Source organism: Gallinula chloropus, assembly GCF_964237585.1.
Source record: "Gallinula chloropus genome assembly, chromosome: 1".
Lineage (NCBI taxonomy): Eukaryota > Metazoa > Chordata > Aves > Gruiformes > Rallidae > Gallinula > Gallinula chloropus.
The window spans coordinates 73,040,111-73,065,247 of record NC_140085.1 but is presented as its reverse complement, the minus strand read 5'-3'; the positions used below and the strand labels follow the sequence as shown (position 1 = coordinate 73,065,247).

The 25,137-nt window shown below is 43.1% G+C and overlaps 1 protein-coding gene across 2 annotated transcripts in view; it reads left to right on the top strand.

Annotated features, from left to right (window-relative positions):
- PARVB (parvin beta) overlaps window positions 1-25,137 on the top strand; it is a 59,559-nt gene that overhangs the window by 12,659 nt on the left and 21,763 nt on the right. Inside the window, exons 1-6 of one of the 2 annotated variants that reach the window (XM_084270188.1) lie at window positions 7,265-7,344; window positions 9,919-10,008; window positions 12,851-12,921; window positions 20,595-20,697; window positions 23,698-23,838; window positions 24,687-24,802. In XM_084270188.1, coding sequence (XP_084126314.1) covers window positions 7,308-7,344; window positions 9,919-10,008; window positions 12,851-12,921; window positions 20,595-20,697; window positions 23,698-23,838; window positions 24,687-24,802 — 558 coding nt within the window. In that variant the 5' untranslated portion in view covers window positions 7,265-7,307. Of the gene's footprint in view, window positions 1-7,264; window positions 7,345-9,918; window positions 10,009-12,850; window positions 12,922-20,594; window positions 20,698-23,697; window positions 23,839-24,686; window positions 24,803-25,137 lie in introns of those variants that run through there. The other variant, XM_084270187.1, reaches the window with a different exon arrangement.

Sequence of the window (25,137 nt, the reverse complement as noted above, 5' to 3'; positions counted from 1 at the left end):
TGTTGGTCCTGTGCTTTGTTCAGCTGAGAACTAGTATTTATCAGAAAACCCTCAACATGTGTGTTGCAAATATAATTGCTCCCTATGAGTTTTTTTCAGGGTTCCTTGTCTTCCTGAGCGACATTTGGGCAACCCCAGTGATCAGGCATGTGGACTTCTTGCGGTTTGCAGGATCATTTATCTCAACTCATTCTTCCTGCAGAATAACATTGTACAAGCAAAAAAAGTTGTTGGTTTTGAATTGCAAGTCATAGCTGCAGCCTCCTTTCCATCTACGTGGAGTTGGTTTGTTGAAGGTCTGCACCATTACCTGGAGAAGTCGGTGCCTTTCTGTTACTTCTTGTGCTCGCCTGCCCTCACTGCCTTCAGAAGTGAGTCTGTTACACTTGTACTTCTCTTGAGGGGTTCAGAAGAACAAGCAACATCAAATATTTTTGTATTTGCACAGTAGATTGCTTTTGGTGGTGGTTGTTAACCTTTTCATGTCTTTGGAAAGGAGGGCAAAGGGTATAGGGAATGCAGTAAGGTGAGGGAGGTAAAATTTAATTAACTGAGGGGGTTCATTTGGGTACCTGCAAATGAGGTGTCAGGAAGTTCGTGGAGGGATGGAAACCAGCTGAGTTGTAAAATGCATTGCCATGAGCCACAGTAGTGACTTTTTTGATGCCTAGTGTTCTGATTGATAAAGTTTGTGCAGATTTGTGTGTGGGATCAGAGGTGGAGCTTGTAGGAGGTAGTAAGCTGCAGTGCTGTTTTCTCCCTGGTGTCTTCATGATGGATAAGGCAAGAATTGATGAGTGGACTAGGTATCTCTATTCTAGAGTAATGCTATTAGCTCTGTTTCTGACAGCTTCTGCTGTTCCTCCCTTGGTAATTTGCTTTGCCCAGACCCATCAAACCTGGATGCTTTAAGTAGTGGGCTGATTCTGGACTTGCTCTTGGTTAAAGGAGTCTTATGCTTGGTGTCTTGCAGAAACTGACCTACTTTGCTGGGTTCTCAGACTGAGTCCTGAGCTGTGAAGGTGCTGTTCCCAGCCTGCCCATCATCATTAGTTGTAGGATTACAGAGAAGCCTTGAAGAATACTAAGCACTATATAGTAGAATACAGTATTTCACGGAGAATTGATGGCAGGAAATTTAAAATACGTTGGGAGTTTCCTACTGGGGGTGGATACAGGCCAGAAGTCTCCTTCAGTCCTTTCCTCTTCTTACCGTGCTCTTTCTCTCCCTTTGATCTCATTGGGCAGATTTGACTCCAGATCCTTCTTTTGGGTGGAAGTTGTCCTGGTACTCATGTGGTATGCTTGGGAGAACATAATTTTCCACCATTGCTTCATGGGAAGAAATGACCTTTTGTAGTTGTGATGAAATTCTAACTGGGGGAGACTGAGGAAGGACATTTTCCCTGTTTCCATGTAGAGTTTGTGTGCAGAGGGGGGAGTGTAGCTTTCCCTACTAGCTTTTTAGGTCTCTTTCAAGCTGCAGTTATTGCCTGTGATGTTTGAGGCAGCAGCTTGGCTTTTCCCTGCCAGAAAACTCTGGGATTGAAGCCATTTGTTTACAAGTTCAGGGTAACACAAATGCCAAAGGTATGCCCACTTCATGTCCTGGAGTGCAGAAGCTGTTGTTTTGGGCTGTATTATGTTAGTGCTTTGGAGAGTTGGGTAAGGGTAGATGCTTTAGTGCTTGGGGTTTTTTTGCCTTAGAAATAAAATACACACGTGAGGGCCTGGGACCCCCTTTACCTGAAACATTTCCCCATTTTTTAACCTGTCTGTGCACAAGCTAGTGCCAAGGGGCAGGAAATAGGTGTGAAAAATCTCCTGTCTGTCAGATGAATGGGTATGTGATGTTGAGCTGCAGGGTCTTGCTCCCAGCCAGATGCTAGTTCCAGGCCTCAGTGCACACAGGGCCTGAACAACACCGAGCTGTAACAGCCAGCGTGCATCCTGAGGATGCTGCAGCACCTAACGAGTAACAAATGCAGCTTGTTGATTTCTCCTTGCACATCTCTGTGAAGGGGAGCATTGTTCTGTTTCAGGCAGAGGGGACAAAATGCCAGAGCTGTTTGCTGGGAGCTGCTTAAAAATATACTTATGCATCTCGGGCATGAGGAAATGTGATTAAAAATTAGGCCGTTTTCAAAGCTGTCCAATTGCTGCTGAAAGGTCAGTGCAGAGCTGACAAGGTCATGTTGCAAATACTTTATGACACCGTTCTTGTTGACACTTCTGCTGGGTCGTGTGTCTGTCCCATCCCCCCTGCCCCTCCACAAACATTAGTGTTTGTTAGCCTAAACAGTGCAAATTAACTTGGGTTTTTTTCCCATTTCATATCTGTTTGGTGTTCAGGCATGCTTGTGTCCCCACTCTGCCATAATGTGGCTTCTGCAACCCCTAGTGCCAGCAAAAGGGAAGTGGTGAGTGGCAAGTAGGGGTGAAGGCGACATTTGGAATGCCCCTTTCCTGATGGTAGAGATGCCTGCCTGATAGAGACAGCTGCATAACTTAAGCTGAAGATAAGAATTAAAGAAACAAGAAACAGAGACTCTAGAGAAAGAATGGTGAATCCCAAGTTTGAATTTAGGTTTAGCTCCGTAGCTCTCTGATGGCTTCTGTCAAAGGCTGCATCTTCTTGTTCTGACTCGGCGTATTTTGAGGGATTCCTATTTAAGTATTTACTAAGGATATGTTAGACCTGTTGTGTGAGCTGAGCAGAAAAGGACTAAAACAGTTAGGGAGCCAAGTGCTGAGATGAAGTCTGGCTTCGCCCTTCAGTAGCTGCGGGGCCTGAATGGGGTCAGTACAGCTGCTGGAAAGAAGACCCGAATGTTAAATACGGCGGCTCTGTGTCGGCCCTGTGGGCTGATCTTGGCTGCCTATTTATGCCCAGGCAGCTGCGGGTCAGCTCTGGTTTTGTCAGCTGTTGGCAGAGCCAGATGAAAGGCTGGTGGGGGCAGATCTCTCTGCTAGTTGTGTCAGCAGGGTAACAGCAGTGGTAGCCAGCCCCGCTTTGCCCAAGGCTGCCCAGCACAGGCAGCGGCTGGGTGAGGGCAGGATCCCTGTTCCTCCTCAGCAGCACCAGCGAGGTGCAGGGAGCTGGAGCAGAAAACTGGCTCAGCACACAGCAGCTTAATTTCATAGGGTTCAGCTTTCTTGCAGAAGTGGGCCATGTAACTGGCTAGAGAACTGTCTGCTTAGTAATTAAGAGTCTTGTTTTGTTTGATTTGGTGTTGGGTTGACAGTGCTGGTCATGTTGAAAGCCGCTCGTGGCTGCTGTGGTCTGGTCAGTGCTCTTCTCTCCCAAGCTGCTGCTTCCCTGCCTGTTCCCATTCTGCATCAGTGGACCCCTCCTCTTTCTGGGAGGTCTGGTACTTGTGCAGGGTTTTGCCAGGGTAGCTGTAGCTATGTTAATATTAGCCATCTCAACACAGGTGTCATCCACCAAAAAATGCGAAGTCTTTTTTCACCAGAATTTAAAGAAACCAACAAACATCTCATTAGAAAGACAAGGATTTTCATAGGAGAAAACCTGAAAGCAGTATTTTACCCTCCTAAGTAGAACAAAGTGAAAACCCAGCTTCTCATAAATGTTTCTCGCTGGCTCAAGTACTGGATGTGCTGCTGCTATGCCAGATATGTATTTTACCCCAGGCAAAAGTAAAGGGTATTTTTTTTTCTTTTTTTTTTTTAATTTTTTTCCTGGCAGTCACAGAATCCACAGACCACTCGTGTAAGATTAACATGTCCATCATATAAGCAAGTGTGTGTTGCTATTTGCAAATAAACAGATGGATTATTACAGCCCTTTCCTAAAAGTCACCTTTAGCTTTACTCTTTCCTTATTTTAGGTTATTTCCAGTTTTTAAGGGACAGAGCCTGGCCCTTGTGAATGTCTTGTTTGCCTGCTGAGCATAGAAACTATGTCCTTTATTACCACAGTTCCGCTTTGAATGCGGTCCCTTGATACAGTGCCTTTATGTGGATTTGATCAAGTCTTTGCCTTTGATCTGCCTGTGATTATTAATTATCTGTTATAATTAATGGAAGCTTTGTCTTTCTCCTCCAGTCTCTATCAAAAGATCTCAGAGCCCTTTGCAGATGTTATGTGATTAGTAATATACAGTAGCAGAGTGGCGAGTTGTTTGTGTGGTTTGTCTCTAGAAGAGACAAGAATATCACTGTATCAGGACCCGCTACATTTGGGGCTGGTTTTGAAATCTTTCAGTACAACAGGTTTTCTTGGAAAATGCCAGTTTTTGTAAGACTTTAATTTTTTTTTTTGTTTTTAATATTCCTAGAAGATTTACAGTTTTGAAGATGACTTTATGTGAAAGAGTTTTCAGGTGGAAATTCTGTGTGTGTTGGTCTGCGATGGACAAACAGAGGAGCAGGTTGAGAGTCAAACATTGCAGGGTCTTTACCCAGCAAGGATCTGTTGTTCCCTTCTCATCTGACACCTCAAATGGGAGGTGGGCTCTCCAACACATTCTTGATGCAAGCGTTGGCTGCTTCATAAGGGGAATTTGTCCCATGACCACATCTCACTTGATGTGTGAGTAAGTGAGGGTTGTGTCACTGGTCTGAACGGGGTAGAGATGGTCTTGAATATGGACTTTCTATTTTGCAGATGGTTATCTGAACTTTTAGGGTAAGAGTTGCAGGCAGGTGAGTTACTGTCTGAAAAGAAGTGCAGCTGGTCAGGGTTTTGTCTCTGGGAAGAGCAAGGAAACTTGGGAAGCAGTAAGACATTGTCGGCAGGAAGGCAGCTTCCCGTGCGGTTTGAGTTACACGGTCGTTGCATGTTTCCCGTCTGTGTGGTGCTCCGGCCGATGAGGATGACAGAGTTGCCTGAGCAAATCATCGGTAGTGGAGCCAGTGGTAACAAAGCAGTCTTGTAGCTTCCCAAGCTCAGGTTTAATCCTGAGATGAAAGCACATCACGTAAAAGTTGTGGTCAGGCAGCGCTGCAGAGCCAGCCTGGTGCTGGTTGAATGCAAAGGAAAGCACCGTATCCAGAACCCCGTGATTAGCATCACGACAGCTGCTGCTTTCTGTGGGGTGGGATTCAGCATTGCAGTCAGAAATAACTAGAGCTAAAATTAAGTAGCATTTACCATCTGTTTTTGTAAGAGGCAGAGGCTTGTGGTCAATTTTTTAATAACAAAGCAGTGGATGGTGAAGACCTGAGAGGTGAACTGTGCTGCTGTTGGTATCTTTTAAAATTACACCGTAATTATTAAGAGTAAAGGTAGAAAGGATCAAATTGTTGACATCAGCTTGCTTTTCCTTATAAAAAGGAGAAAGCAGGGACATCTCTTCTTTTTATAGCGGTGCTGCTGTCTTTAAAGGCCATTTCCTGACTTGTGAGAAATCCTTGTGACGGCTCCGGTGGCACTTCCAACTTTCTGCAGCTAATTGCTCCTGTTCTGTGCGTGCAGTCCCATGGACCGGGGCAGCCTGCCTGCCGTACAGACGTGGTGCTGTACGCCATGTGTGCATGCGATCTGCTCATTATAGTAGTTTGTTTGAAAGGCCAGCACAGCTTCCAATGCTGACTAAATCACGTTGACTGCTGACACTGCCAGGAGATTGTTAAAACATCGGAGGGCTGCCAGGAACCCTCTTGCTGCTTTCTGGGGGACTGATAGGGACGTGACCTTTTATTTGGGAATTTGAATTTCTGGTTTATGGAAATAGTAAGGGTTTTGCTGAATGCTTTGGCCACTTGCCCATCCCTTGTTACGTGTGGATTTTGCTAGTGCTGGCTGATGGGGTACTGAAGCAGTTTGGAGGACTGCTCCTGCCTGTTACTTGAGGACCTGTTCCGAGAGGAGATCTCCATCTGGAAGGGAGGGAGGCTACAGCAGACTTCTGGGAGAAATCATAGGTAATTCTGACATATACCTTTCCAATACATCATCTTTCTCTGCCTGAAATTAGATCTGACTTGTCCTGTTCACAGCTTAGTCATTTAGACCATCAGCAAGTTTTACCTTAAGGCTGCGTAACCATTTGGCAGAGTGTGTTTTGGGTCAAGGTGAGGGCAAACTCTTTTCACAGGCAGGAGAGCATTCCCTGGATGGTGGGGCTGCTCGATGAATTCTGCTGGCATATTACTCAATTTCCTACCCTTCCTCTTCCTCTTCCTCTCTTCCCCTACTGCACATTTCGTTTGACCAATCTGTGAAATGAAATGGTCAGGCTTTTTAGAGAATGACACAGGTCTCATTTAGAAAGGAAAGAACAATGTCAATACAACAGGGGAAGATACTTACAGTGGGGAAGGGGACAAGAAGGGGCCTGTGAAGGGGCAGGTGGAGAGCAGGCAAGGAGCAGTAATACCTCATGTGGGATATACCATGACTATAACCTGTTGTGCAAGTGCAGCTCTGCTCTACCAGTAAAATGCCATCTTCCATGAATGGCTCACTGGGTGTAAGGGTATGGCAGAGCAACTGTTGCTAGTACAAGGTTGAGGAGGTTGGCATTTGCCAATCAATTAATATCCATAATCTTTTACAGTACTTTTGGGTTTGAGAAAGCATGGGCTGAAAAGCTGTTCTTTGTTGCAAATTTGCATTGAAACACCTATCACATTCTCCTCAGAAATGCATCTGTTGTTTCATCCTGACTTCTATTTTAACTGTTCCCACTTGCTCATTTGTGGGTTCCCTGGTTGTGTTTTTTTTCCAGCATTGTGGCTCAGTTTCCTTTTCCTGCTTCATTTCCTTTGCCCAACACTGCTAAGTGAATACTGGGGGCAGTGAGCAGGCAAAAAGCCCTCTGCATTTGTTCAAGCACAGCATGAAATGGTTCTGGAGTGCAGCAGGTGCTGGGGAATACCTTGGTAAATCTGTGTTCCTGAACTCAATTGCTTCTCTCCATGCTGGCTGTTGGCTCTGTGAACCTGTGTGTTCCTGGGGCAAGTTGGTGTGTTGGGGAACCTGACTGTGCTTTGGCCAGAGGGTGGAGATGACTTACCCTGTCTTTGAGGCGCCTGCTCTGAGGCGGCCAGCAACAAGCCAAGGGAGGCACTTGGCTATTTGCAGGAGCGGCAGAGATAGGGAAGGATTCCTGGCTGGGACTCTGTGGCCAAATGCTGTGTCCCTTCCTCCTGGCCACCCCCACCCCCTTCCCAGCAGCTGGGAGGCTATCTTAGTGCCTCCTCTTGTGTCACCATGCCCAAATTAACATAGGTTTGGCAGTCTGGAGGTGGCAGCCCCCTATTCAGTTGCTGCTGGCTCCTTCAGCATTCAGACTGCCCATGCACTTCATCTGCGACCTGTTTGTGCTGCTGGGGCCAGGATGGCTGGGCTCCTGTGTAAGAGGCGTAAAAAAGGAGGTAGGAAACATTACCTTTGTGGGGAGAATCTCTTCCTAAGATGTCTGCCTTGGACTTGCTGTATGACCATGTTATCAGGTCTGTTATCAGAGCTGACCTTGGGCAGCAGGCTTTGTAGGCTTCCTGCTGACATGGCCGTGCTTTTGCTGGTAGCAGTGGGAAAGGATGTTTTGGTCCTGTGGGATCTGTCCCGGACACACAAGATCTGAAGACAAGTATAAGGGGTTTGTGTGGCTCTTCATGTTGTGAGGGATGGGGGCTTAATACAAAAAATCATATTAATGTTTTCTTTCAGTTTAGTAAGTATCTCAGAAGCATCGTGGTTTTGCTAGGAAGAGTGGAGATCGCTCTTATATTAAAAAATACAAGAAATGACGTTATATTAAATGAACTTTTGAGAAGAAAATTAGTTTAGCTGCATTTAAAAGTTTCCTGATTCGAAGTGTGTGCAGCGTTTTGTTTATATAGCGCCCACTAAAGACGGTACCATGCATTCACTGCCCAGAGGAACTTAGCAGCTCTCTCCTGCATTTGCAGTGTTAGGAACAGTGATGCTCAGACCTTACTGGATACTTGGCATTCCCAGAATGACAGCAATGTTGCAATAATGTAAAGAGAGTTCCACCTAGAAACAAGGCTGGTGCTTCCAAAAAGAGTCTGATATAAGTGGAATCAGGGCAAGGTTTTAAAAATCTTCCTTGTGATGCCCAGATTCCACTCGATTTTTCTTGTCCCTCGAGGTGACTTTATTCCTGTTGGCATCACAGTGTAGGAGCTGCTTGGGTGAGAAAGCTCTGGTTGAGGATAACACAAACAGGGCCGGGTAAGGCAAGCTTTTAAAGCTGGTCTCATCTCTTCCATGAGGCCTCTCTCACCCTGACTTCTGTTTGGAGTGTTCTCCAAGAAAATGAGAATCAGTCCAGAGAAGGGGTAATGAGAAGCTCCTTTAATGACAGCACTTATTCAGGAGGATAAATCTCAGCCTGCAGACGCTGTTTGCAGCCGAGGATGCTGCTCTCTTGCTTTGCAGAAGGTAGGCAGTATGGAAAGGGAGCCGGGCTTACTTGTTGGCAGCCCTCTGTCCCCAGGCTTTGTGCCCTGTTAGCTCTAACCAGCTGCTCTAACGTGGTTCATAAGCCATAAAATCTCCAAAGGTGAGACTGGTGTGCATTGCTTGTGTTTCATAATTGAGCATTTCAGGCATGCTGTGAGCCAGAGTTAACTAGCATCTTCCAACTGCAATGGAGAAATGTGGTAACTTGTTTTAGGCACCTGTGTCAAGTATCCGTGAGAGGAGGAATAGAGACTGTAGTGTATTCTTCTTCCCTGTCCTCCTCTGGGGCAGCAGGATCTCTGTGTTTTCCCCCTCTATCAAGCAGGAGAAAAGCAAGTATTGGTGCAGGATTTTGTAGCCTCTGCAGACTGCATGGAAATCATTAGCTGGTGGTTTGATTTTTTCCAGTGGGAAAGGGGAATAGTGACTGTTCTTGAACAAAGTGCTTGTTGGGATACCGTGACTATTGGTTAAATGTTCCTCCTTTTCTTTCCCCAGACAAGTTTGTCTAGCAGACCGTATTTATTTGGAAGTCCTTGCCTTTCCCTCAAAAGAGTCTGGGACTTGGACTTCTCCCAAAGGAGGCTGGAGTACTGCAAAAGCTGCCACAGATGTGCTTAAAGCCCAGGCTAACACAGAACTTTGACTGAATAGATGGGGCTGTTATGGTGTCTTTGGATCTCCTGTTTCAAATGCATGTATTTTGATAGCCTGGCTTGTTACAAGTAATTGTTCCCTGAGCTTAGGGGGAAGTGTGCCTTGGAGAGTGTAAAAGTGCTATAGTATTGCCAGTGCTTTTCTTACTGTCAAACTGTGAAGATACTAAAGAACTGTTCAGTACTTGTCGTCAAAATTCATTTCCTCCTCTGTGTCAGGACATAAGGAAGCGTTTTAATATCCATTTTATTGATGAAGGGTACTTTGATGACTTTCACAAATGAGAGTTGTAGGTTTAGGACAAAAGTGTGAAATCACAAATTCAAGATCATGCTACATCTATTTTTAGCCAGCAGCAATGCTAGGATTAAATACATTTTAGCCTTTATTTACTAGATCTCCCTGGGATTTTCTGAGGCTTTTAATAAGGCCAGTGGCAAGTTGCAGTTCGTGGTGTTCTACAGCTGGAAAAGGTGCTGATGAGTGGGGGGTTGTGCTGTCAGGAAAGGAGCTTGGTTTTATGGTTTGCTGTCTGCTGTAGATCGGGGCTTCCCTGCAGACAAAGCACACACCCTGTCCTTCTGGAGAAACAAGCACTTTGAGGTTGCTCTTGCCACAGAATTGGATTTCTTGCAAAATATTTTCAGCCAGTTGTGTGGTTGCTCAGTTTAATAAGAAGCTATAAAAGGATGTTACTTTTGATTTGATTTTCCACTGTGGCTGCAGTTCTCAATTCCATAAACTGTGGGCTCATTTTGAAATGGATCTACCATATGTTTTCTCTTCTTTATGGATACCCTCTTCAACCCCAACATATCTGCAAACTTTGCATTTATTACAAACTTTCTTTCTCTTCTTTTCAGTGAGTGACCTCCAAGAAGAAGGTAAAAATGCTATCAACTCGCCAATGAACCCAAGCACTGTGGACATCCATCCAGAAGACACACTATTAGGTAAAATATTCATGCTACAGACCTCGACTAAGGAATTATTGATGAAGGTGGCCAGTGTGACCCCCATATCCATTGCTTTACTGCTGAATGTAGATTGCTCAGTTGAAACTGAGAGAATTGGGCATGAGAATTGAGAGCTGTTGCACATCACACATCGGCTAGAGATTAGAAGGGCTAAAATGGAATTTACAGAGCAGGGCCAGCTATGCAGATGCACTTAAGCTAGGTAGTTTTGGGGAAAATGGACTAGCTCAAAGAATTGGCAGAGTTTGTTCTTCTGCCATCATCCTGGAGGTAGATAGAAAGTCGAGGTTTGTGAAGGATTAGATGCAGAATACTGCTGAATTTGTCTCCTTAAGATTTACTGCAGTTCCATTTTCCCGTTGGCCAAGTGCATCTCAGGCATCCCTTTGGAAGGGAAGTGGTATCCTCACTCTCTCTGTGTATGTGTCCATGTACGTGGGGAACTGAAGTGCAAAAGGACCAATGCACAGAAAGCCTGTAGCTGAAGTGTGCATCGTTCCCCCTGGAACCTTTAGTCTGCTTTGTCTCAATGTACATACTACTCTGTTGTTAACTAGAAGCCGCCATGTTTCTTCTTGAGTTCCTGCTGCTGCTTTGCAAGCTGCAGGACAGAAAGATAGGACTTGATGCTGAATAAATAGCTGAGAATTTAGGGTGCTGAAAATAGTAATTAAATGTCATTAGCACAGAAGTATGTAAAACAAGCAATGCTTTGTAGAAAGAAGGTAAATATTCAAATTCCTCTTCTCTCTGTTCCTTACTCTCTGAGTCCCTGCAGGAGCAACAGCATAATTTAACAGCCAAGAGGGTTTAAAACTTGTTGGAATAAACCACTTTTTTTCTTTCCTCAATCAATGGAAGTATCTGAAGCAAGCTGTGATGGAAAAAAATAATAAAACAATAAATTAAAACAAAAGAAGTGATAATCATTTAGATATTCTGATTAGAAGAGTAGTAGGAAATGCAAAGTACTGTTCTTTGGAGGCATGGGCAAAGTGTTGATCGCGCTCTCTATAGATTTCTGTGTGCACCAGGAGTGTTTCCAAGGATTCCTTCTGGGTCCCACTAAAGGTGTGTGTGGATTCAGAAGATGCAGGACCACTCCTGAAGGCCTGCCATGCAAAGGCGTGACCGCTAGTGAAACTTAAGCGAAGTTCTGTGGTGAAGTGTATGCCATTATGGGTCAAATCTAGTTCAAGGTTTCCGTTAGCAGTATTTTGGGTGTGCAGTGGATGTCACTTCCCCACAACTAGACTGCCTGACTCATCCTAGGCAGTAATGGGGAAGTGAGAGAACAGGGTGGGGAGCAGGGAGGGCAGCGCAGCATGTTTTTTGCAGGTTGGTGGAAATGTGTCAACTACGCTCAGATAGCAGGGTCTTACTTTATCAATAAATGTGAAGGGCCCTGGAAAACACTGACCCCAGATGTCTGGGTGAAGTCTGGGGGTAGCCAGTTGGATGGCATAATCTGCCTTGTGCCTCCTAGAGTGTGTGAGGGTCAGGCTTCCCGTCTGACAGCAGTGCAATCCCGCGCTGCAGTAGGAGGTCACTGTAGGCTGATCGTTGCTGGATTGTGAGGCTTCCTCTGTGCAGTGTGGCAATGGCCTGACCAGTGGTCATACCAAAACCCCTCCTTTGTTGTCATGCTGGGAGAAATTGAGAAATCTTTAGGAAAATAGGATTCCATCTGCCTGTCTAGACTCAGCTAAAGAGAAATCCATCGGGTTTATACGTAATTATTTTAGCTGAAGAGGTGTGAATCTTCTTGTGTAGCTGTGAAACTGTTACCCATCATTGTGTTCCTGTTGTGCAGTAGCCAAGGGTTGATCCCTACTGTAAGGAACAGCTCTAACCTAGATCACAACTACTGCTTGGCTACTGAAGGAGCTATACTGAAGGGTGCAGGGAGAGGTCTGCTACTTGAAAGCAAGCACCAGAATTTAAAATACGAGATTTGCTCCAGCTGCTTCCTAAATACTGCTATCCATATCTAGGGTAGCATATGAATATTCACGTGATGCATGTGCCTGTCTGTGCTGTTGTGAAGATGATCAAACAACCTTTGGCAGAATTGTTAGCCTTACTGAGCCCAAGTCGATTTTGCTACCAACATTTGTGTGTGAAATCGTCCCTTCTAGAACTTCATCTGTATATTCATGCCTCTTGTGATTGTTGTGCTGGCCACATGCAAGCATTCTGTCTCTCAGCAACCATCAGAAGATGGTACAGCTGAGAAATCGAGTTTGTGTTCTTCCCCCATGCACCAGTACAAGTTGGGGTCTTTTAACCAGCTTAGCCAGAGATCAAGGAGTTCATGCACTCAGGGCCACACGTATGACCAAGTTTCAGGGAACCAGACAGTGGCAGCACAACTGGCAGACCAAGTCTCAGTGGCTGCACTGACTGCAGTGGCGTAAACTTCCTCTACTCTTCGAGGTGGTATAATCTGGGACAGGTGTTTTGAAATAGAAATTAAATGCAAATTGAGGAGAGGGAGAACAGTAGACAGCAATATTTTTGGCATTTTAATATTGATAGGGTATAGAGGGTGGTGATTTTCCCAAAGTGTTCTGCATACAGCAGGGTCTGAGCTGGGGAAGGTCAGTGGAAACAGTCTTATTTTAAGGAAGTTAGGTCTGTGTTATTCTTGTGTGTGTGTCTCAAAGTGCCCCACTCTTTAATCATTGGATATTCCCTTGCTGCTGCTGTCATGTCATGACCAGCTGACAGGCCACTTCATGATTAGGAATTGTTGGAGCATTTCAGCAGTGTACATTTGAAGTGGATCTCACTAAAGTTTCCCATTTTACTTGGACAGAGGAGAATGAAGAACGCACTATGATTGATCCTAACTCAAAAGAAGACCCCAAGTTCAAAGAACTCATCAAGGTAGGAAATCATTATTTTTGTCCTTCTCCAAACCTTTAACTAGTGAGTCAGTCATTTACAAGCTGGTTATCAAGAACATGAGGAATAAAACCTTGTTACTGAAGTGTGTCTGTGAACACTGAGGTCATCATCAAGGTAAGGCTAAAAGTAACAACGGGAGAAACAAGAAAAAGCTGAATGTCAGGGTGCTCCTGATAGTTACAGACCAAAGCTCCATTGTTCATTTTATGTCCTTGTGATTATAATAGCGAGGATCAGTACTTAGCTTGAGTCTGCCTGTGGTCATTGCACATAAACCTAGGTTCCTTCTCTTTATGAAAACAAGGAAAGAGGTCTGGAAATCATTAGTGAGATTTCAGGAGAAGAAAGCGTAGGACTGAAATGAGGAAGGGCATGAGAGGGGACATTGAGGAGACCTCTGGTGTTATAGGAAAGTTGAAACCGAGATTCTTCTTGTCCCATGTTCTGGGTTTTTTAAAATTTTATTTTTAAAGAAAAATCCTCAGTTTACCAGTGTGCTGGGACAGGAGTCAGATTGTCCTGAATCTTCTTGTTGCTGGGGATTCCTGCCCACGGTGTTGATAATGGCATTCCCATGAAGTGTGGCTTCCTGCCTCTGCTGTGCTCATAGTTCCTGCCAGGTATGACTGAGGATTTGATCTCAAGGGACTAGTGTTTAGGAGAACCTTTTCTATGCAGTAAGCTGTTGAAGTTAACAGTGAAGGCATGAGCAGGAAGGAGAAGGGATGGCAATTCTGAAATAATGTGATCTCTTTCCAGAAACCATTTGTACTTGTGTTATGCTTCCTGCTGCACTTCTTCCTTTTAATTATTTTTGAAATATTTTAAAAAAATTGTTTTTATTAGAAACAACAGTGCAGCTGTAACTGGGTGGGTCTGAAAGCTTTGGATAGCGTACACCATCTCCAGATACAGGGTTGAGCTGTGGCACATTGCTTTCAGGAAACCTCGTGCACCCTGGCTGCACACAGCTGCAGCAAACTGCTGACCTGGTTCATCTTTAAAACAAGCCCAAGGATCTGTTATTAACACTGCAATAACATGTTTAGGATTACAAAACCACATCAGACTGAATTTAGCAAGGAGCTGTGCTCACATTTATTTGTTGTTCTGATTCACCTGGAATACGTTGTGGGTTTAGATTAAGTGAATTTGCACATTCTTTCTTTGTCAGTACCAAAATCCAGTAATTTTCTCAAAAGGTATAATGGGCTTCCACCACTCTTTCAAAATGTACTGTGGTTTCTTTTCTGGTGTAGCAGTGATGATATGAATAATTCAACTGAACCAGTCGTTGCAGTTAAAGAACCAGATGCACTCTGTGATGCAGGAAACCTGATACTGAGATCAGAATTGCTTTTAAATTGGGAATTTTTCTGTTGAATTTAATACGAATTGGTGAGTCTTCCCTGGATACCATAGTCTAGCAAGGTTTAAAAACCTGAAAACCTTCTCAGGAGGAATGAAACTCAGGGCTGGAGCAGCACTGGAGGAAACAGCATGTTGCAGAATCAGGTGCTGGCTCACACCAGTTTACACTTGCACAAAGGGAGCGATGTGTTACCAATTGAACTGGAGCAGCTGGTGCAGCCAATGGCACGCAACTGCAGGTTGTTTCCTTGGGCTCATCCTCAAAGGAGAGATGTGTCCTGTAAAGTGCCTACTTGAAAATGATGTAATTTAGGTAATTACTGATCATTTGCATACCTCTCAGCAGTTGAGAGTTGTCTGTAACTGAATCTCTCTAAAAACTTTAACACTGTTTGTGTCAATCTGTAAGGGAGGATGAGGTTTGACTTATGTTGGCAAAACGTGTTTTATGCCACAAAGTTTGGATAATGTGAAAAAATGAGTAATTTATTCCTTGTTTTCTGTTTTTCGGTGCTTAAAGACATTTTCCAAGAGCCCCAGTGCTGGTTGAGAACTAGCCATGCTAAGTGCTGTACAGCAGCAGCCAGCAGAAAAGACTGCCTGCCCCACAGAGGTTGAAATGAAAGCTCTCCATGGACTAACAAGGAATGAGGAGTTGAACAGATCGAGGTTTCTATGGTTCGAAGTGGTTCTCTTTTCCCCTCAGAGAGGAATGTGTCGAGAGGAGCAAACAGAGCCTCATGCCTTTCAAAAATTGGCAGTATGACTTAGTTTCATTGGTGCCAGCCCAAATCTCTTTCAACACCAGGGTTAGACGTGCCAATGGTTTGCCATCATTGATTTTGAGTGTTTCTGTTCTGTCAGTTGCACGAGGTTGGGAAGATGGATCTCGGTGCAGAGAAGCAGCAGATCTCTCCGCCGCTGACACTGCGTTAATGTCCCTTTGTCTCCACAAAATGTTGTTTCAATTTCTGCTCAGCTCGTGCCATAGGAATTACATGCATAGTGGGCTGATCAGTGCAAGCCTGTGTGAGCGTTTGGAAGTGATTTTTGACAGAGCCATTGTAGCTCTGGAGGGACAGATTGTGTAGCGTTGTGGTAACACAGGGAGACCAACGGGGGAAAAAACACCCGAGAACAAAAAGCCTCATTCCTCACTCACATTAAAGCAAACGTACAGTGAATCCCCTTGCTGAAAGCTGCTTGGTTGGGAATGCTACAATACCTGCTTTAAGTTCTCTTGCACATATGAAAATCATCAGGAAGTAGAATTATACCCCGAGGTGGTGTTTATCATTGTCAACACTATTCTAAAAATAGTTGGCTGCAATTTGTCAATATGAAATGTTCAACCAAATTCTCTCTGTGGCCAGCAGCCTTTTTTGCCTCGTTTCATTTGCTCTGTGTGTCATCAAACACAGTTTGGTAGGTGGATGGACAGACCTGAAGCTGAAAATTCAGACCAGGAAAAGACAGACAAGTTACCATTTTATTCACAAAATATTCTGTTTGAACTGTGTGAGCTGCTTTTATTCATTGCTCAATATTTGCCAAGTGACAAATGCACAGCTATCTGAAATGAAACCTTTGAATTATAACTTTGGTCTGTTTCGTGATCAAATAGAGGGTCCTGTGATACATTGTTTATTCTTGTATATTTTAGAGTCAGCTTTCTAGCCTATACCTTATATTGTGAATATGTTTAAATATTAATGGAAACTGAATTTTGAAGTTTCTTTAGTTGGTCTATGTTGCTAATTGTAAAGAGTGTTTTGGGGTGGTTCTATCTCTCTTTTGAATACTTAAAAAAAAAAAAAAAAAAAACATACAGGCTGGTTTGGGTGTAAAGTTGGAAAGAATCCTCCCCCCACCCCCTTTCTGTTTCAGATGTGGCTAAAGGATAATAGTTTCAAAAGCTTCATTGCTGGTTGTCATCCTAAACATAATTAGAGTTAAGAGGCTGTTAGGAGTTGAGTCAGAGACTTTGAAAAGATATTTTAACATTTCATATAAGCGACAGATTTCCTAAGGTTTTCTTGTGTATTCTGGTAGGAAAAGTATGCAGAAGAGCTTCTACTAATTGAATCCAAAATTTTAAAACAGCAGCTTTCAAGAATTGGGTCTGTGTGGAAGTGCCTTGCCTTGACAAAAGACAGCAACTCATAGTTGCAAGATGCCTTCTGTAAGATCCGCTGATGCTGCAGAAGCTGTGGACCTTTAAAGCCTTGCCTAAACTTAAAATACAGACACATTGCTGCTCCATATACTGCCTGAAATAAGGAAACAATCTAATTTGCAGTAAAGCATTCACAGTTCTAGAAATTATCACCTTTTTCCATGATGAATTTTATGGCTTTTTTAAATTCACTGTGGTGAAATGAAGCCACTGACCTTTTGGTAAGGTTTCACATGTGACCAGATCAAACTGTGCTTCTTAAATGCTCTATGGTCTGCCTCTGAAAACCAGAAGCCTTTTCTTTGTTTGCAGGCTGCCAGTGCTTTGTGCTTAGTTGATAGTTTTGAGGCCTGAATATGATTATTATTTTTTTCCTGAAATATTAATCTCCACGTTCAACCCTGAAGCCAGTTAAGCTTTTGTACCTTTGATCTTTGCTTCCAAAGTCTCCCAGAAGTCGAGGGGAAAAGGGTCATTGAAACGAGGTTTTTCCTTCTTTGCTGTTTTTGGTGACTGGGCTTCCTGTTTTACCATTGTGCCAGATGTGTTGATGTATTTTGTATTGTTTTTCAGTTTGTCCATTACTGTATAGGGGTAACTGTGGGGTCCTGTGCCCTTGAACTATGCAGATTAGCTCTGAACGCGCCTCACTGCCATGGGAGCAGCCAGCCTGCAGAACAGAACTGCTTCACTGAGCTGGTGAAGTTTGATGTAAAAACCCATCTTGCACGAAGTAAAATACCTAATTGGGCAGGCAGACTCATTTTTCCTTCTAGATTTCTAGCACTCTTTTGTTTCAACTGTTCGCCTCATGGTGAGTTTCAGTTTTCAGCCCAGTGTTTAGTAATGCAAACATGGCTCCTTTAACCAGACATGTGCATTTGTCCTAAAAATGAGATGATAAAGGGATGTGCCAGAATTCAAAGCACGGCTGGAAGTTTTACAACTGCAAACGCACGTGTCTGAGCATTTGGTGCAGTTCAGAGATGTTACATATGAGGGTGGGTATGCATGAAAGGGCAGGCGGGGTGTTGGGGACACAGGGATATTGTATTCAAGTCTTTAAATCATGCTGATAATCCCAGATACTATAGAAGACTGTAGAAAAAGAGCTTTTTATGAAGGTATTACAAATTAAGTGACCTACCAAACTTTTCCATGTAGCTGTGTGCTGTTTTGTGAGTCTCTCAGTACTGAGGAAGGCGAGAGATGAGTTGCACTGAAGATCATTAGCTACATGTGGGATCTTGGGCTTGCTCTACCAGCTGTTGCATGTGAGGAGAGGCATGGTGTTAGGGATGACCCTGGGGGAACAGGCTTTGCAGTAAAACACTTCCTCAGTCCTCTGGTGTTTCTCTTGCACACGTTACTTAAAGCAGCAAACGTAGCCTGAGCTTGGAAGGCAAAATTGATCTGCAGATGTACAAAGTGCAGGCACAGAAACCAAGGAATGGGTAGAGGCCTGTGAGACCAGACAGATCGAAGTTAAGTGTTGTTTTCATGCACAGGAGAAGCTCTCTGTCTGCACCTTCTCTCTGCTTCCCACCAAGTACCCTGTGAGTGTATCAAGCTGTTTAAATTTTTACACATTCAGGTTATTGACTGTTTTCTAATTCTGTCTGCATGAAGGAGCAACTACAAAAAAATAGAGAGCTGATTTTCTGTGAGCAGAGAGTCACAAAGTATTTCTGCACATTCATCATTTCAACAAGCAATACCCTGCTTTATTTCCCTTCTCGAAGTTTAACCCTCCTCCTCCCCAAATTCTGTGCAGAAAGATTTTGTCAGGCTCCTAATTAAGACACAATCAGGAAGTGGGACAGCATATTCTGAGGGCCTGTTTGGTTTTTTTTTAATTACAGAACTTCCCAGCTTTCGAGGACTGTTACATTTTTAAAAAACTCTTAAATACCAATTGCAAATTATTTTTTTCTAGTGGAGCTGAAGTTGTAGTCTGAATACTAAAGAAATTAGAATGGTCTTCTTGATATTTTTCTTTCATTCAGGTGCTGAACTGTTAAAATAATAAAATAATATGACTAGACCTAGTTTAGTTTGTATCTCTTTCATGTACTTTTTTTTGCCCTAAGTTTTTCAGTGCTAAATTTCTCTGAAACATATAAGTAACACATAGTGTAAGTGTTTCTCTTTTTGAACACCCTGTACCCAAAGCTGCTTTTGATTCCTGTGTACATCCACTCTTGGAAGTGCAGTATTGTCTCCTGTATTAGAAGGTACTTCCAGACTTTTAATTCCTTGGCATATTCTAGATTCTGACTTCAATTACCATCCAGCACAGAACAAATAGAATAAAATAGGTATTAATGGTTCAAATAGTTTTGCATCCTGAGTCTTCCTTTAACAAAACATCTGAGGATGTTTGGAAACCTGGCCTATTTTTACAGGGGCTGTAATGGTATCTAATTATGAAGTGGTAATTTCAGCTGAACTTCAGATAATTTTTTTTAAAATCTGGTCGGTAAATCTCATGGAAGACCCAAAGCCTCTGTGACTGATTTCTTCAGTTATTTTTCTGTTGATGTCTATGTGTGTCAAACCTACATCATTTTGGAACTGGGCAGTCACTTTGACAGGCTTTGAAAATCTCTTTTTAGATAGTTTGAGACAAGAAAGTATCTTATTACGTAGGACTGACTCTTCTGTATCACTGGTGAACAGTTTTCAGGGTGAAAAACAGTGTCCCTCTTCTCATTGTCTTCCAGCTGTGGTAATCCTTTGCTGTCTTGTCTAATGCCTGTCTCCAGCCCTTTGCCATAAATGTCATCCTATTCCCTGAAAAAAGATGGAAAGAGACAAGAATAGATGATTGGGGTTTTCTCTCCAAGTGCTGACATGGTTCCCCACCTGCAGAGCAGAGCTTTGCTAACTGCTTTATTTAGACAGCATTTTCTCTCATTTAACTTTTGCTGGCTATAATCCCCGAGCTAATTTTGTTTGGAGTTTTCAAAGGAAATCCAAGGGTTTGATGCCCTATTCCTGGTGGTAGTCAACATGTTACAGTTTTTTGGAGTGTGTACTGGGAGACAGGCTTCCCAGTATTGCTGGACCACAGCTGACCACAGCCAAAGTGAGAGGCTGAGTGTACCTGCCCAGGTACGGTGCTGCAATACCCCTTTCAACCCAGGACCCCGAGGGCCTGGGGTGGCCAGTGTCCTGACAGGCTGGGCTGCTCAAGCAGAAGTGCAGCTGTCGGTTCATTGGCAGTGCAGGTCATGAAGGTGGAAGCATGGGGCCAGGGTCTTTTCCCATTGAACTGTACTATTTTTGAGAAAGTAATTTAATTTTCCGAATAGTAATAAAGTCAAGGAAGGCACTGCTTACTGCCAACTTAAAACAGTCAAGGCTGTTTTTCCTGTAGGAGTTTGGAAATTAACTTTTTGAGGTGCCAAAGATAATAACTCAGTTCCTTTTCTTCTTATATGTTCTTTATGTTCATTCTTGTTTTGCAGGTGATTGAATGACTTGTGTAGTTAAAAGTAATCAGCATATGGGGTCTATGATATACATTGAAGTATGGTTATCAGGTTTTTTGTCCAAAATTTTAATTCCAGACTTCTGCATACCGCAGCAGCTGAAGACAAAATGCCTTGTCCTGTTGCTTATGGCAGGGACCTAGCTAGTGGGTCTATGTATCTCCTGTCAGTAGGAGCATTTACTCATTCCCCCTGAAGTTCTTTCTCACATCTGTTCAAGGCAGAGTTCATGGTGAGAGCGTGGGACAATTGTCATCTATTGGCAGGTCTGCTGGTCACACAAAACAGTTAAGATGTGAGTTTTGGGTCTTAGACACCATAGGTAGTAGCAAAGGTTGTTGTTCCAGAGCTGCTAGTTGCTACTTGATTTAGAATTGGTGCAAGAGGGAGACGTTTTAATGAGGAAAAATAGCACTAAAATTGTCATGTTGCGAGACCTGAATTAAAAATAATAGAACAAAAACATCTCTTTGTCCATTATTTCCCTGTAACTTGGAAACACATAAGCATGGCTGCTCTTGCTCTGGCTTATATTCCTGATTATTGCCTTGAATGGAAGGAACATATTTCAGTGTTTTATAGGTGTTTGCTTCCTTTTCTTGCACTTCCAGGTTCTAATTGACTGGATTAATGATGTGCTGGTGGAGGAGAGAATCATTGTCAAGCAACTGGAAGAGGACCTTTATGATGGGCAGGTGCTGCAAAAGCTGCTGGGTGAGTTCACACAAGAGAAGAAGACGGCTCCAAAGGCTGGAAGGAGCCCAAAATTAATCTTTTCAAAGCTGCAGACAGCAGCAGGTCTGTGCAGTAACTCACCATCTCACCAGGGATACAGTTTTTTTTCACTGATAGCTGCAGTGTCAGCTTCTCCATCTGTTCTTCTCATGCTGTCTGTTGAAAGGGGAGGAAATCCAGATGATTCCTGTTTCATGGAATAAATATAGTCCTGACAGAGGAAATATGTGGTAGAAAAAAGTCAAATTTATGTTTACAGTGGGGGACTGAGCAGAAGCCACGTGGTCCAAAATTTGTCTGTATGGTTTGCTTCTGAAAGGTTTTGGGCAGAGAGCTTTTTTTGAGGTCTTGATAGAACCACTTTTAGGAGAAAAAGAGAATGCATGGCAGCAGGTGCATACTCATAAGGTGCATCTGTGTGTGAATGATTCATCAAAGGATATACTCAGTCAAGTGCTTGTGATTTTCCAAACTCCTTACAACCTTTGTGATGTGTAAGAAGCACAATGGTGAAAACCTTAGGATGACTCAGTGGTTTATGGGGGGTGCTTTTAGCTAACAGAGACCCAAAGCTTCAAGTACTTGTAAATCTATGCTGTTTCTTGGAGACAGAGTTAGTCAGATGGCTCTCAGTTTACTTATGAGGTGTTTTCAAGAGTGGTTGGAGTGTGGGATGAGTACACCAGAGTGGGGCAAGAGGACCTAATCCCACTGGTTCTAGTGGATACTGCTTACTGAATTTTCTGAATATGCCCCTTAAACAACAAGTCTGCAGCATTTTGGTGAATATTCACAAGGTTTTAAAAACTGTTAGCAGCATTTAACTTTGTGTGCAATTAAAACTCCTCAAGAAAACCCTTGAGGAGTAAAACAAGAGTACTTGTCATGCTGCTTGCTGAGGCTGCAGCTGGGACCCTCCAGACATGTCGGGCAGCAGGGTTGTAGAGTTAATTTTAGCTGGGGAGTATTTGTGTGAACAGTGTTGCACTTCTTAACATATGGGCACTGCTGTTCCCAGTGCTGGTAGTGCATTTCTCTGTAGCCATTTGTCACAGGTGCCACTGCTGCCTTGCTCTCCCCGTGGAGGCCGCGGTTCCACCCTCAGGCCTACGGATATTTAGCAAATGCTTAGTTGGATGTACATAGGTACATATGTAGCTTAGTTGGATTTAGTGTATCTCACAGAAGGAAAGATGGGCAGGTACATCTTGCTACCTGAGACTGGTTGGTCTACCAGGACTGGTTTTTCCTCATTTTCTTCCTGTGGGGCCTGAGAAGCCCACAGGAAGCATTTTCTCTGCAGACCTGAAGCTATCTGACACAGCTTGTCAGTGGCCTTATTTCAGAGCAGTTTGGAGTAAGAGATTAGCAAATGGCTGTCTGAATGATTGAGGTGGAGCTCCGTGGTTAATTTTATCAAGGTGTAAGTCGTGCCACACAGAGAGGCTGGAGTGGTTTGGTACACATGGTGTGAAGGTGAAAGGCAGTAGATTTCTACTTGCTAGCTGGCAGCTAACCCGTGCTGAGAATAGATAGGAGCCATAACACAAGATCCAAAAAATCTAAAAAATACTTTTTAAAATGTGTCTAATAATTTAAAAAAAATATATTTGCATGTTTTGGTACTCACCTAAAGAAAGACATAAGACTCAGAGACATCTTGGCTAAAGGACAGTTTTCACATTAATACTATTCAGATAGTGATAAAATTTTCCTACTTTAGATTAACAGAAATGGTCAATATCTTCAAAGTATTTGCTAGTTGAAAACCTGCAAGTTTCTTCTGTTTGTGTTATTAAAGGACTTTTTTATTTATGTCCCTTTTAAAAATACCTGCCTTCATCTAGGTAGAATGTTCAGAAGAAACAAACTCTTAAGCTTGACAGCCAAAATTTTGCCATTATTGGAACAGCAGGTTTTGGCAACTCGTAAATGTTTCTGAAAGTCTCTTCAAAGTTGAAGTCCATCCCAACAGTTTTGGTGAAGTTTGTTTTTTTGTTTCCAAGACTGGGATAGTAATGTATAGTTGGAATATGTTAAACCAGACCTGACCTCCTAGTCCAGCAGCAGAGTGAGTTTGACCATTTTTCCCCCAAAGTGGAGGTAGAAGAAAGATCAGCTGTTCCCATTGCTCTGGTGGTGGCTGGAAGACTCTACCCCACCTTCCTCAGTGTTTTTTTTTTTTGTTTTTTAAAAGAGAAATCCAGCTCTTGTGTCTTTGACAGTGCAGCAGAAGAGAAGGAAGACTTGTCTATAACTTTGGAAACAAATAATTATATATTAAAGAAACAGAACTCAAATTTTAGTAATGGTGTTTTACAGAATTTCCTATGTTACTTCATTTTTTTAAGTAATCAGCCATGTTGTGACAGTCTCATAACAGCGTGACAAGATCATGCCAGTTTGCTTCTTTAAATCAGTTCCACCGAGCCAGTACTAATCTGTGGGTTCTGAGAGTCTGTGACTTTTGATGGCTCGAGGAGGCAAAGTTTGCTTAAGATTAAATTCATAGCTTCAGCTAACCTGAAATAGAGCTTATGGAGCTGAAGTAAATGCCCACACAACATTTATCCTAAATGAGCTTATGAGAAAAGCCCATTATGCTTGCGCAAATTCCTTGTGTTGTGAAGGCTGTGTTGTGCCAACTGCTTTTCAACAGTGAAAGAAAAGGGGAGGTACAATAAATATTATTACTAACTTGGTGCCTGCCTGAAAGTTGTTATATATTTTGACACCTGATTGATGAGGATGTTCTGCCAGACTTTACCAGTTTTCTATCACAGGGCTTATTGGTATTGACACGCTTTGATGAAAGGTTTGCTTGCAGCTATTTTGCTTTCTGAAGAAGCTCATTCTCTTGGAAAATTTCAGGCTGAGTCCAGCTTTACCCAGTGCTCAGTGCTCATTATTCCCCACTCAGACCCTTACTTAATCTGATTTTGCCTGGGTTTTTTTGTTGTTCTTTCTTTTCAAATACAGAAAAATTGGCTGACCGTAAACTGAACGTGGCAGAGGTGACGCAATCTGAGATTGGTCAGAAACAAAAGCTGCAGACTGTCCTGGAAGCTGTCCATGATCTACTCCGACCCCACGGCTGGACGATCAAGTGGAACGTTGACTGTAAGCACTCTGCTATGTTTTCTGTCTCTGCTTCACAGGCAAGGAGGGTATAATACTCAGTAGGTTGATAGTCTTCTCTGTGACAGAGTGCTTAATTATTTATTTACTTGCATAGTGGGTCTTACTACATCTGTTCATGACTGTAGCTGATAACTTCTTCTGTGGCCTTCATTTCAGAACAGATAATTTCATTTGTTTTTTGGGGGAATAATAGCAGTAATTTGTTCTTTTAAGGATATGCTTTCATTAGAAAGGTTTTTTGTTTGCTTCCTGAGTTTGAATCCCTAAGGTACAAGAAATGTGTTAACCACTCAAGTATTAGAGGGTGACCTAAACCTTCAGGCCACTGGGGTAGGAGGGTCCTGCATCCTGCTGGAGGATCTGGCTAAGCAGAAGGCGCCCACTGTTCAAGCATGGTCTGTTAAAATCTGAAAGCAGGAATGGAATTTGAGAAGTCCCTTCGCCTAGGTAGTGCATGGGGTTCATCCCTTACAGCCTGGGAAGCTTGTCTTAACACTTTGAAAGTCTGCTAAAAGCTGAATTCTCCAGTATTCTCCCATACAGTGGAAGGCAAGTGATTGAGTCTGTCTGTCCACATTGACTAGAGAGGGAGCCAGAGTGTGTGGATTCTTAAGTCAGGCATGTAACTTAAAGGGAGGGTTGAGTCTAGGCTATGCTGCCTGTTAAGATTTTATGGTAGATGTTGTTAGTTTAGAAAAAAGTGAAAGAAGGATAAAAAGAAAACATAGTGTGTTCACCAAAAGCATTTTTCACTGCCTTTTTCCAGAGCTGTTTAAGATAAGCCCTCAGTATTCTTCTATTTGTTTAATTTTCCTTGTTCCCTGCAGCAATCCATGGCAAGAATCTGATATCCATTCTTCACCTCCTGGTAGCTTTGGCAATGCATTTCCGGGCTCCCATTCGACTGCCTGAGCATGTGTCTGTACAAGTGGTAGTTGTGCGGGTGAGTATGAACACATCAGAGAAACTGATCCTTGTTTAACACTCTGAGAACAATTGTTGTTAATCACTCTGGTTTTGCAGTACTGGGCTGTCCCCATCCATTGCCCCCTGATCTCTTGTCATTTAGAAAATTTTTGTCCCAGTTGTTTGGTGAGCCCTCCACCCTGGGAATGCCTTTTTGCTGTGCTGAAATGTGATCCCAAGAACATCGTTCCTTTAATATGTTTGGGACCACTGTTTGCTACTGCCATATCAAGCTCAAAACCTGTGATGGGATTTTGTATGAGGGAGAGTTGTGTCTCTAATTTATAGCACTTTAATAAATGGCTTTTGCCA